Genomic DNA, 12,915 nt, shown 5'->3' with positions numbered 1-12,915 from the left:
ATTTGATTTGATTTGATTTGATCACATTCCCTTTAATCCAACCAAACAGCCCCATTCCTTACACCCACCTATTCAACAACAAGTTACTCAGGATTTAATCCTTTTAAGTCACCTTCTCTGCTTATTTGTAACTCTGTTGTAGCCCAAAAAACTCAGCCAGCTAATGAATTAATAGGATATGGCCTAAAAGTAGCTTCTTTTAACGGCAGGGGAAGCCAAGGGGAGGGTGGCGAGGTTGAGAGGTCGAGGTATAAAGGTGGATGACGGAAGGTGGTAGATGCTAAAACTCGCTACACAGGCACAGAGTGGCGGATTACAGGGACAGCAACACCAGACAACAGACACAGTCAAGACACTGAGGTGAGTACAACGCAAGACCGGTGGACCCTGCTTTACATCAACAGCATAACCTAGTGGGGAACGATGACATCATGCGTGGGGGATCATATTGTGCATGACATCTTATCTTGTCAACATCTCAGAAAACTGCATCTAATTTATATCTTAAGTGATAACTATCACGCTGACTCTAGGAATGACTGATTAGGAGATGGATGGACGAGCCAAGTAGCCGTTACTGCAAGGATTGAAAATGGGTAACAGTGTGAGCAAGCTTGTCTTCCAGCCCTGCTCAGGTTAGGGATGCACTGGAACAACGACCTACACTCACTGAGGCTGCCCAGGGCTGGACTTGCCTACCTTGCTTTGTTGTCATGGAATGGGAGGGAACATTTGTCTTAACCTTTCATTGCAGATATCATTTATCAAGGGTCTTTAAAACTGATACTAGGCACAGAGTATGATCAAAAAACTGTTGTAGAACATGGTGGATTTGACCAACTTCTTTGAATGTACAGGACATGTGATGTGTCCATTTTGAAATATATTAATATGTCACCTGTATTGACAATGGCAGCCTCGGTCAGAAATAGACAGTGCAGAGAGTTATCTCAGACAGAGCTCATTTTAAGCATATTTACATTGCAGTAGCCAATTTCATTTAGGCATTAGCTAAATCTGGTTGCAAATAAGAGTAGGAACAAACTACTCACTGTACACAGACGTCAATTCACGTCAATTTTTGATTTACATTTGGTTGAGTTGTCAACTAAACGTGAATTCAATGTGAAATCAACAACAAATGTCAACGTGTCATTGGATTTGGGTTAAAAATTGGGTGAAAAAAAGATGAAATTCCCTTATTTGTTGTAAATCCGATCAGTTTTCCACGTTGATTTAAGATCATCCCCAAAAATGTTTTATGTTGAAATGATGTGGGAACAACATTGATTCAAGCAGTTTTTGCCCAGGGGGTAATTTGTCTTTGATTTGATCTGTCTAATTACCAGCGTAGCTAATCAGATTAAGGGACCAATGCATCATGTTTATCTCCCACTGATTAGTTACACTGGTTTAGACTAATCAAATCAAATACTAATTTGTTTATTTCTGCTGAAATTGTCCAGCTTCCACCATATAACTAATTTGCAACCAGGGAGGACTCTTATTTAGTTTGGAAGAGTGTTACTTGTTATTGTATCCTAATACATTTCATTAAACTGTATTTTCTACCTCTACAGACAACCTCATCCAATTAATCACAGACATGGCAAAGTGAGTATCTTTTAAATTCACCAATCTCATACCAATACCGGCTCATTTCTACAGATATATAGAGGTAGAGTTTATTTTCAGAACATACTAAACCATAGACTGTGGCACAGAACCGAGAGATGCTAGATTATGAATATCTATTAGAGCAGCAGGTAGACAAGCGGTTAAGAGCGAGTAACCCAAACGTCACTGGTTTGAATCCCAGAGCTGACTAGGTGAAAAATCTGTCGATGTGCCCTTGAGCAAAGCACTTAACCCTAATTGCTCCTGTAAGTCACTCTGGATAAGTGTCTGCCAAATGACTAAAATGTCAATGTAATTACTTTGCTACCTTTAGCACATTGCCTGTGTCATGTAAGGATGTGTGACACTTCTAAGGTTAAGAGGATCCAGAAAGAACCTAACGGATCATCTCTGGATTAGATCCGGAATAGAGCAGTTTAGAATTAACAGCAAAGATGTGAGCAAATAGGCAAATAGCGATGCGTGCTATACTGATTGATAAACTGATATAAGGGATTAGGCGAGGTAAGAAGGATATTAGGAATAATGAACTGATAGGATTATATTATGAGATACCATATGAAAAAACATTTGTGAGAAAATGTTTATGCTATGCAAGTCATTGTGGAGTCAGGTTCCCCTTCAGACAGACCTGTGGTTGCCTCATTGTTATGTGAAGATAGCTGGCTGTACCAGTCATGCCAGTGGCTCTCATGCCACCCTGGGTACTAATCGATCCAGAGCCTCAGTGGGAGGAGGGAGGGATGGAGGGAGGGGAGTAGAGGCCTCATCTTTTAATTCAACTGGAACTGACAGCAGGCCAGTTAGGGTAGGTCACTAAGCAACGTACTGGGATGGCTCTGTAAGGATAGCAATCACAAAAAGTGCAGTGAGTTTTAAGACTGTAAAGACCCACTGCCACTAGGGACGATAACTAACTAATACCACTAAGTGGAATTAGACGGAGGGCATGTGGGACCAGGCTATGGAAGATTCTCATGATGACAGGGTTTAGGTTAAGACAACATGTGTTCTACAATAAATGGAGGACACAATTAATAGTTATATTGCATGATACAGATTTGTTGAATCCAATCTAGTGTCTAAACTTCATATCACCCTCTCTCTGTAGGATCTACAAGAAGACCAGCGGCAACGGATCGGTAAGGACCCCCTCTGACATCATAGCTGTGAGACACACTGGTCGAGGCCTGCTCTGATGCACTTATCGCATACCAGAGCAGGAATCCATACGCTTCCTCTAACCGAGCCAACTTACAAACAGCACTGCGATTCCTCAGGCTCCATCAAGATAACTGAGATTAGGCCTATCTATATGGTGTTGATTACAGACAGGAAGTAACGTCTCCCTATCCCTTTCTCCTTTTCCCAGATTGCTCTCTACCTGGGGAAGAGAGACTTCGTGGACCATGTGGAGACTGTTGATATCGTCGGTGTGTTATAAAGTTATCTCTGATTATCTTTGCACTTTACTAATCTAGGACTAGTGTATCTGTGTGTGTGTTTTTGTATGTGTTTTTCATACATATATCTTCTCTTGCAGATGGTGTGATCAAGGTTGACCCCGCTGAACTTGAAGGCAGGAAAGGTAACATTTAGTTGATTTCACTGTATCTATTGAACCAGGAAAGATGCATGAAGTCAAATTCAGCCCATCGAGGTTCAGTCTTGATATCAAAGATCTATCTCTAATCTCGTTGCAGTATGGGTGTATCTAGCATGCTCCTTCCGTTATGGTAGTGACGACCTGGACCTGATCGGGATGAACTACAGAAAAGACATCTGGATACAGAGGCAGCAGATCTACCCTGTTGTTGGCACCAAACCAGCCAACACCCCCATGCAGGAGGCCCTCCTGAAGAAATGTGAGGACCAAGGCCATGCCTTCACTTTCAATGTGAGTTTCACTGTGTGTTTCCTTCTGTCTCATCCTTCACACGGCATCACATAAAAAATATATTATGTCTGTGCATAGCTCACTTATCAGTCACACAACGTGTCATCTCGGTCCGCACTCTTAGCTGATGTTGCAAACCACATCAAAAGACTTCTGTCACAATGGACATTCCCATTAATGGCCCAGTGCAGTCCAAAACTTGATTTTCCTGTGTTTTATATAGATTTTATTTATACACTGTGGAGTTGGAATAATATTGTGAAATTGGTAAAATTATGATAATGCCCTTTCAGTGTAAGACTGCCTGAAATTTCAGCATGTTTGGGTGGGAGGGAGTTTTGGCCTGCCTGGTGACATCAGCAGTAAATTAAATAAATTAAGTAAATTAGTTAATAGACCAATAACAAAGACAGTTCCATACCTCTTTGCCAATAACAGATAGTTTTCAGTTTTCCCCTCCCTACTCAGACCACTCCCAGACAAGATTTGCAAGATTCTTGCTTGAGAAATTGCTATTTGCTAATACCATTTTAATTGAAAACAATCACAGTAATGTACTAAATTGTTAGCCAGAAATGATATGATATTGAGATAAAAACGGCTACATAGGACCTTTGAAGGAAATGGACATCCTAGCCTGTTGGTTTGTATCCATCCACACCTGATCACTTCTTACTTCCTGTCCGTTTCAGATTGATACCAACCTACCATGCTCAGTCGGCCTTCAGCCTGCACCAGAAGATGTCGGCAAGGTACGTTTTTCTCCTCTCGCTCCTCTCTCTAATCTTCTCTCTATTTCTTCTTTTTCACTCTCTCGATTTTATCATTTCATCAAAGACAAATCACTCCTTTGTTTCCTACCTCTGCAGGCTTGTGGTGTCGACTATGAGGTGAAAGCCTACATCGCCAATGAGGCAGACGACCCTGATGAGAAAATTAACAAGAAGTGCGTATCAGTGGAATTCCACTACTGTGCATACCATTTGCTGTTGCCAGTAATCAGATGAGTGTGTGTTCTGATGGTTTTCTCCCTCTCTTCCTCTCTCCTGTCAGGGACACTTGCCGTCTGATCATTCGTAAGATCCAGTTTGCCCCAGGAACAATACCTGCTGGACCCCAGGCTGACATCAGCAAGAACTTCATGATGTCTGACAAGCTAGTCCACCTGGAGGCCTCTATAGAGAAGGAGGTAGGCCTGTAGCCCTTCCATTGATTAGACTTGTATCCTGTCAGCCTAGGAGAACATTGATTACTGTGCTGGTTTTCTGTTGATGGATCATTCTGTATGATACCTGTTCATTTGAACATGTTTGCTTTCCTTTGGTGACTTTCAGCTCTATTTCCATGGAGACCCAATCCCTGTAAAAGTCAAAATCAACAATGAAACCGCAAAAGTGGTGAAGAAAATAAAAATAACAAGTGAGTCAATGTAAAAGTGGTTTTCTGTTCTGATTGGCTTCGTTGGTAGAGCATGGCGCTCGCAACACCAGGATTGCGGGTTTGATTCACGGGGCAACCCATACGTAAAATGTATGCACAGATGACTGTAAGTCACTTTGGAGAAAAATGTCTGCAAATATATATATTATTCTCTGTCATGATTGCGTGTGTTTCAACTCTTGTTTCTGACCAACAAACATCTTTCTGACCAGTTGACCAGACAACAGAGGTGCTGCTTTACCAAGCAGACAAATATACCAAGACTGTTCTGAATGAGGAATTTGCGTAAGTCAAGAACACATTCATTCCATTTCTACTGTAATGTAGAATTACTAAACCATGTGTCTATAACCCAATACTGAGTCAAACAATAAAGTGTATTTTGATTCTCACTGTTGGTGAATCCCAATGTCCTGTTTGTGTGGTCGTCCTGCGCAGGGAGGAAGTAAAAGGAGAATCCACCCTGGAGAAGACGTTCACGGTGATCCCTCTTCTGTCCAACAACAAAGAGAAGCGTGGTCTGGCCGTGGACGGCAGACTAAAGGATGAAGATACCAACCTGGCTTCTACCACACTGTGAGTCAGTGAGTTACCCAAGACATACACTACTGTTCAAAAGTTTGGGGTCACTTAGAAATGTCTTTGTTTTTGAAAGAAAAGCTCAACTGGTGTTTTGCGGGTACTTTTTAATGAAGCTACCAGTTGAGGAATTGTGAGGCATCTGTTTCTCAAACTAGACACTCTAATGTACTTGTCCTCTTGCTCAGTTGTGCACCGGGGCCTCTCACCCCTCTTTCTATTCTTGTTAGCCAGTTTGCTCTGTTCTGTGAAGGGAGTAGTACACAGCGTTGTACGAGATCTTCAGTTTCTTGGCAATTTCTCGCATGGAATAGCCTTCATTTCTCAGAACAAGAATAGACTGACAAGTTTCAGAAGAAGGTTCTTTGTTTCTGGTCATTTTGAACCTGTAATCGAACACACAAATGCTGATGCTCCAGATACTCAACTAAAGAAGGCCAGTTTTATTGCTTATTTAATCAGAACAACAGTTTTCAGCTGTGTTAACATAATTGCTAAAGTGTTTACTAATGATCAATTAGCCTTTTAAAATGATGAACTTGGATTAGCTAACACAACGTGGCATTGGAACACAAGAGTGATGGTTGCTGATAATGGGCCTCTGTATGCCTATGTAGATATTCCATTTTAAAAAATCAGCTGTTTCCAGCTACAATAGTCATTTACAACATTAACAATGTCTACACTGTATGTCTGATCAACTTGATGTTATTTTATTGGACAAAAAATATTTTTCTTTCAAAAACAAGGACATTTCTAAGTGACCCCAAACTTTTGAACGGTGGTGTATCTCCACCACACCCCGCTCTCCTTCTGTAGATGATGATAAAAAAAAACTTTTCTGCATCATCATCTATTGTCAAAAAGCCTGAGGTAACTCATCCCTGTTCTGTCCTCCCCTCTCCTAGCATTCGTCCTGGCATGGATAAAGGAATGCAGGGAATCTTAGTTGCTTACAAAATCAAGGTGAACCTCTTGGTCTCCAGCGGAGGCCTCTTGGGAGGCCTAACAGCCAGGTAAGAACAGGAGATGATATATGACATGTGCACTTTATTACATGACAAACACAGAGTACCCATGGGAAACTGTTGAGCGTGAAAAGCAGAGCAGCGTTGCAGTACTTTACACAAACCGGCGTGCCTGGCACCCTACTACCATACCCTGTTCAAAGGCACACACATTTTTTGTCTTGCCCCATTCACCCTCTGAATGGCACACATACACATTTCTCAATCATATCTCAATGCTTAAAAATCCTTCTTTAACCTGTCTCTTCCCCTTCATCTACATTGATTGAGTGTCATCAAGTGTCATCAATAAGAGATTATAATTTTCACCTGGTCAGTCTGTTCACCTGTTTTGTCACTTGGTGTACATGAATGTCAGCATGGTTTTGTTGGAGAAACATGATTATGTTGCCCACTGATAATGTACATTTTGTTTTGCCACAGTGATGTCGGAGTAGAATTACCTTTGGTATTGATGTCTCCCAAACCTGCAGATGTGTAAGTATGACTCTACCACCTGGTTTATCAGTGTGAAATGGGGAATTCATACGTGATGATATTCTGGCATGCGTGACAATTTCAGTTTTCCATTGAGTCTATAGTTTCTAATTGTTTCCATAAGAATGTTGATCTTATGTGTGTTTGTGCATTTATGAACTGCAGCCCAGTGGAATAAATGCCTCTGTGGTGCAGGTGAGGTCACTCTCAATGTCACATGTTTTCGGCCCGATATTCACTTCTTCAAGGGATACAAAAACATGATTATTTGGTAATAGTGGGAAAGGGTCGAAATAGTTGCAGTTAAAGAAACCTTGTCCATTGTTGCTCATTGGATACACTGTCAAGGTATAGAAATAGCTCTTACAGAAGTGCACAATGTCAACACAATGTATCCTCTTGATATGCTTGTGTATTGTGCCACTGAACGATCATACACTTGGATACATATGCCAATTAGGATGATATAGAGATACCACTGTCATGGCCACGGGAAGATGTTTTGGATTGGGTAAAAATAGTTAATAAATATTTTATTTTTTATTTAAGCAGGCAAGTCAGTTAAGAACAAATTCTTATTTTACAATGACAGACAACCCCGGCTAATTGCGCACCACCCTATTGGACTCCCGATCACGGCCAGTTGTGATACAGTCCAGGATCGAACCATGTTCTTTAGTGTCGCCTCTAGCACTGAGATGCAGTGCCTTAGAACGCTGCGCCACTCGGGAGGAGGTGCTGCAGCACGCTCAACACCCCTACTTCCCACGGCTATGACTGCTGTAGTACAATGCACAAGATATCATGGTTTGATAGTGGACTCAAAAAGAGAGAAAAACTATTGAACAGAACAACCACATATTCAAGCAATTCCTTGTCAGATAGCTGATGTGATGTTGTGTTTGTCCATGTCTCCCCCTCTAGAACGGATATAAAATTTGAGTAGATTCCCCAACAGAAGATGCAGGAGGACGATCAGTAAGAGTAACAGGAACAGACTCGCTGAAAGGACAACTGACACCAAAGAAACTAAGCACCAATAACATATAGCAGAGACCCAAGAGGATCACAACAACAATATTGCTTTCTCTCTTGCTTAGACCCTTCATCAACATTACACCTACTGATGAGGGCACACTGGGATGGCATCATATAGCAGATAGATGAGGGCTCTGAGTCCCCTTGAATGAAACACAATTAATTACTAGCCATTATAGGTCCAAAAGTCATTTCAATAGTTTAAATTGTTTTGCTTTTTAAAGTGAACTCTACAATAAAGAGTATATAACAGCTATTTATTTTTTTGCACACATGATGGTATCTCAAAAGGAACTGTACCAGCATCTGAGAGTTATATGAACAGGTGGGGAGCAGTGGGTGGGGAGAAAGCTGTGGGGGAACCCTAATTGTGGCACTCTACATTTCAGCCATTTAGCAAACGCGCCTATCCAGAGCAACTTAGTGAGTGCATACATTTTCATGTTGGACCCTTATGGGAATCGAACCCTCAACCCTGGCATAGCAAGTGCCATGCTCTACCAGCTGAGCTACACAGGATCATGTCTTATTCAACAACAACAAAAAAATAAAAAGATGTTCACCTCCTACTTCCTGTGTCAAATCTTTAGTGTATCTCCTCACTGTCTTCTGTTAGTTCATCGCTTCTTTCCTCTGATTACAATAAGCAATTCCCCACAGCCATCAAAGTCATTCCAAACACATGACAATCTGCAACCAACAAAGGATGTCGGGCCAATTGCATGTCTTTCAATGCAATAAACTCTTGCATTTTGTCAACCTCAAACAAACAACGTCTGAACACAATCAACCACACCCCCCAAAACAATTATCAAGACAGCATGGGGTTTCAAATGGGTCTGAAACAAATGACAAGCACAAGTACAAACTGGAACGCGGTGATTTTATATCTTTCACACTAATTAGGGCCCCTGGGAAACGTGGACCAAAACTATGGTTCCTAGCGTGTCACACATGGACTAGGACTAATGCAGTCACATAAGCCCACAGACGAATAATTCAGAACATTTAAACAATTAGCTATGTATTACATTTTACAACATAAGATATAAGTTGCAACAAAGCAAATTGTAGCACCATCACTTGTTCATTGTTGCTTGCACCGAGGGTCAGGATAAAGAGGAGTCTGTGACGGTAGAAATTACATTTTTGGAAAAAGTGGAGCCCTGCCTTTTGGCTGATCCATTTGTGGTTTCAGGGTGGGTGAAAACAAGAGTTGGGTGCTGTGGAATCAGTAAAAGTAACCAAAAGTGCTCTTGTGATAATTGTTTGTGTTTCTGCTGGTCATAGGTAGCAGGCGCTCCGTGTTAAACGAACAGGGACAAGAGATGTGAATTGTTCTGCTCTCAAGAAAAGGGTGCCATTGAAAGGAGTGATTATTGGGGTAGCGGTGAATGTACCCAGTGTTTGTGATGCTCGTTGTTTGGTGAGACGCAGACAGGGTGGCACGAGTGGTGAAACAAATTAGTCATTGTCTGTCCTTTTAAGTTTTGATGTTGAGTCTTTGCTTGACAAAGTGATGTTAGGATATAGAAGTAATCCCATACAAGCATTTGTGCCGAAAACATTACGTTGTTACAGGTGTCAAGCTTATGGGCATGTGGCAGCAGTGTGTAGGAGGGAGGTTCCTAGGTGTGAGAAATGTGCAGAAGGGCATGAGACAAAGGAATGTGTAGCATGGGGGAAAGTAGTGGTATGTGGTAATTGTAAGGGTGCCCAATGGGGCTGGGGTTCAGAAATGTCCCGTGTGAGAGAGGCAGGTTGAGGTTTCCAGGGTTAGAGTAGTGAAGAAGTTGTCGTATGCTGAGGCATTGAAGGATGTAGAGGAAGATTGGTCTAGGGGAGGGATCCTGAGAGGAGTGGTGTGAGTAATAGATCTGTACCAATACTGAGGGATAGGCCAACAACTGAAATACATTTTGTGACTGTAGGGTTAGATGATAGGGGATATGTTGATTTTCATAAATATTTTTTTTAAGCACAGTACAAGGTAGTTATACTCCAGTCTAGTAGGTGGCGGTAATGCAACGTTTATCAGATGCCAACCGCCGTTAAACCTTATCAAATAAGAAGACTTGTCCATTGGGCTGCATTTTGAACTCATAAAAGACACACACTCCTCCACTTACACTCGCCTTATGCCCTTGGGGGAATCCCTGCGGCTATTTGTTTTGTTGGTCCAATTTTTATTTTATTTTTATATTTTGTTATATATATATATATTTTTTAACCAGGTAGGCTAGTTGAGAACAAGTTCTCATTGGCAACTGCGACCTGACCAAGATAAAGCAAAGCAGTTTGACACATACAACAAGACAGAGTTACACATGGAATAAACAAACATAAACTTGTCCATCAATAATAGAGTAGGACAATCTATATACAGCATGTGCAAATGAGGTAGGATAAGAGAGGTAAATGCAATAAGTAGGCCATGGTGACGAAGTAATTACAATATAGCAATTAAACACTGGAATGGTAGGATGTGCAGAAGATGAATGTGCAAGTAGAGATACTGGGGTGCAAAGGAGCAAGATAAATAAATAAATACAGTATGGGGATGAGGTAGATGGGATGGGCTATTTACAGATGAGCTATGTACAGGTGCAGTGATTTGTGAGCTGCTCTGACAGCTGGTGCTTAAAACTAGTGAGGGAGGTAAGAGTCTCCAGCTTCAGAGATTTTTGCAGTTCGTTCCAGTCATTGGCAGCAGAGAACTGGAAGGAGAAGCGGGCCAAAGGAAGAATTGGATTTGGGGGTGAGCAGTGAGATATACCTTCTGGAGCGCGTGCTACAGGTGGGTGCTGCTATGGTGACCAGTGAGCTGAGATAAGGCGGGGCTTTACCTAGTAGAGACTTGTAGATGACCTGGAGCCAGTGGGTTTGGTGACGAGTATGAAGCGAGGGCCAGCCAACGAGAGCATACAGGTCTCGTTGGCTCGTGGGTAGTATATGGGGCTTTGGTGACAAAACGGATGGCACTGTGATAGACTGCATCCAATAGAGTGTAGAGTAGAGTGTTGGAGGCCATTTTGTAAATAACATCGCCGAAGTCAAGGATCGGTAGGATGGTCAGTTTTACAAGGGTATGTTTGGCAGCATGAGTGAAGGATGCTTTGTTGCGATATAGGATGCTAGATTTAATTTTGGATTGGAGAAATTTAATGTGAGTCTGGAAGGAGAGTTTACAGTCTAACCTAGGTATTTGTAGTCCACATATTCTAAGTCAGAATCGTCCAGAGTAGTGATGTAGTGATGGCATTAAACGGTTGAAGAGCATGCATTTAGTTTTATTAGCATTTGAAAGCAGTTGGAGGGCACAGAAGGAGTGTTGTATGGCTTTGAAGCTCGTCCAAAGAAGGCCAGAGGTATACAGAATGATGTCGTCTGCGTAGAGGTGGATCAAAGAATCACCAGCAGCGAGAGCGACATCATTGATGTATACAGAGAAGAGAGTCGGCCCGAGAATTGAACCCTATGGCACCCCCATAGAGACTGCCAGAGGTCCAGACAACAGGCCCTCCGATTTGACATACTGAACTCTATCGGAGAAGTAGTTGGTGAACCAAGCGAGGCAATCATTTGAGAAACCAAGGCTGTTGAGTCTGCCAATAAGAATGTTGTGATTGACAAGAGTCGAAAGCATTAGCCAGGTCGATGAATACGGCTGCATAGCAATGTCTCTTATCGATGGCGGTTATGATATCATTTAGGACCTTGAGCGTGGCTGAGGTGTACCTATGACAAGCTCTGAAACCAGATTGCATAGCGGAGAAGGTACGCTGAGATTCAAAATGGTTGGTAATCTGTTTGTTAACTTGGCTTTCAAAGACCCTAGAAAGGCAGGATAGAATAGATATAGGTCTGTAGCAGTTTGGGTCTAGCGTGTCACCCCCTTTGAAGAGGTAATAGGGGTTGCAACAATTTCGGCAGATCATTTTACAAAGAGAGGGTCCAGATTGTCTATCCGCTAAGAAAAGTCAGCCAAAACTTAAAACCAATGTTAATATGGAGAAGTCATCATACAAGTGTAAGTAAAAATGAATGTAAAATTGTGCTACTAATGCACATGACGACTCAGACACGTATCATAAAAGTAATTATGTTTTTGTTTGGTTAGCTTTTGTAAACATTAACTTGAGCACATATCTTTTCCTGATATCACACTTATACGTTGTCATTTTCCATTTACCTGATATAGTAGGTTGGCTAACATTTCAGGTCTGCGGATCAAATCTAAATCAAATCAAATGTTATTTGTCACATGGGCCGAATACAACAGTGAAATGCTTACTTACAAGCTCTTAACCAACAGTGCTTTAAGAAGTTAAGAAAAAATAAGTAAAAAATATAAAAGAAAAGTAACAAATAATTAAGCAGCAGCAGTAAAATAACAATAGCGAGGTTATATATAGGGGGTACCGGTACAGAGTCAATGTGCAGGGGCACCGGTTAGTCGAGGTAATTGAGGTAATATGTACATGTACGTAGAGTTAAAGTGACTATGCACAGATAATAAACAGAGAGTAGCAGCAGCGTAAAAGAGGGGTATCTGGGTAGCCCTTTGATAAGGTGTTCAGGAGTCTTATGGCTTGGGGGTAGAAGCTGTTAAGAAACCTTTTGGAGAACAGTCAATGACTAGGGTGGATGGAGTCTTCCTCTGACACCGCCTGGTATAGAGGTCCTGGATGGCAGGAAGCTTGGCACCAGTGATGTACTACCCTTTGTAGTGCCTTTCGGTCGGAGGCCGGGCAGTTGCTATACCAGGCAGTGATGCAACCAGTCAGCATGCTCTCTATGGTGCAGATGTAGAACCTT

General features: G+C 41.8%; 1 protein-coding gene across 2 annotated transcripts; it reads left to right on the top strand.

The window, feature by feature from the left end:
• Window positions 1-258: 258 nt before the first annotated feature.
• Window positions 259-8,657, top strand: LOC112256189 (arrestin-C-like). Of its 2 annotated transcripts, XM_024429254.2 has the most exons (16): window positions 259-360; window positions 1,581-1,614; window positions 2,750-2,780; window positions 3,011-3,071; window positions 3,182-3,226; window positions 3,342-3,535; window positions 4,228-4,287; window positions 4,405-4,481; window positions 4,589-4,724; window positions 4,870-4,954; window positions 5,188-5,260; window positions 5,414-5,551; window positions 6,463-6,570; window positions 7,006-7,059; window positions 7,225-7,254; window positions 7,984-8,657. In XM_024429254.2, exons 2-15 carry the CDS (start codon window positions 1,607-1,609, stop codon window positions 7,235-7,237), a joined length of 1,083 nt encoding a protein of 360 aa, XP_024285022.1. In that variant the 5' UTR covers window positions 259-360; window positions 1,581-1,606; the 3' UTR covers window positions 7,238-7,254; window positions 7,984-8,657. The 2 variants fall into 2 exon arrangements, with proteins under 2 accessions (XP_024285022.1, XP_024285021.1); XM_024429253.2 differs by lacking the exon at window positions 7,225-7,254.
• The last annotated feature ends 4,258 nt before the right edge of the window (window positions 8,658-12,915 follow it).

The sequence above is a fragment of the Oncorhynchus tshawytscha genome, linkage group LG08 (genome assembly GCF_018296145.1).
Source record: "Oncorhynchus tshawytscha isolate Ot180627B linkage group LG08, Otsh_v2.0, whole genome shotgun sequence".
Taxonomy (NCBI): domain Eukaryota; kingdom Metazoa; phylum Chordata; class Actinopteri; order Salmoniformes; family Salmonidae; genus Oncorhynchus; species Oncorhynchus tshawytscha.
Note: the sequence above shows the minus strand (reverse complement) of the source record. Positions and strands in the feature narration are given on the sequence as shown.

Coding starts and splice junctions, on each gene's coding strand:
- LOC112256189 (XM_024429253.2), top strand. Junction 4,482..4,588: donor GATGAGAAAATTAACAAGAA/GTGCGTATCAGT, acceptor CTCTCCTGTCAG/GGACACTTGCCGTCTGATCA. Junction 4,725..4,869: donor AGGCCTCTATAGAGAAGGAG/GTAGGCCTGTAG, acceptor GGTGACTTTCAG/CTCTATTTCCATGGAGACCC.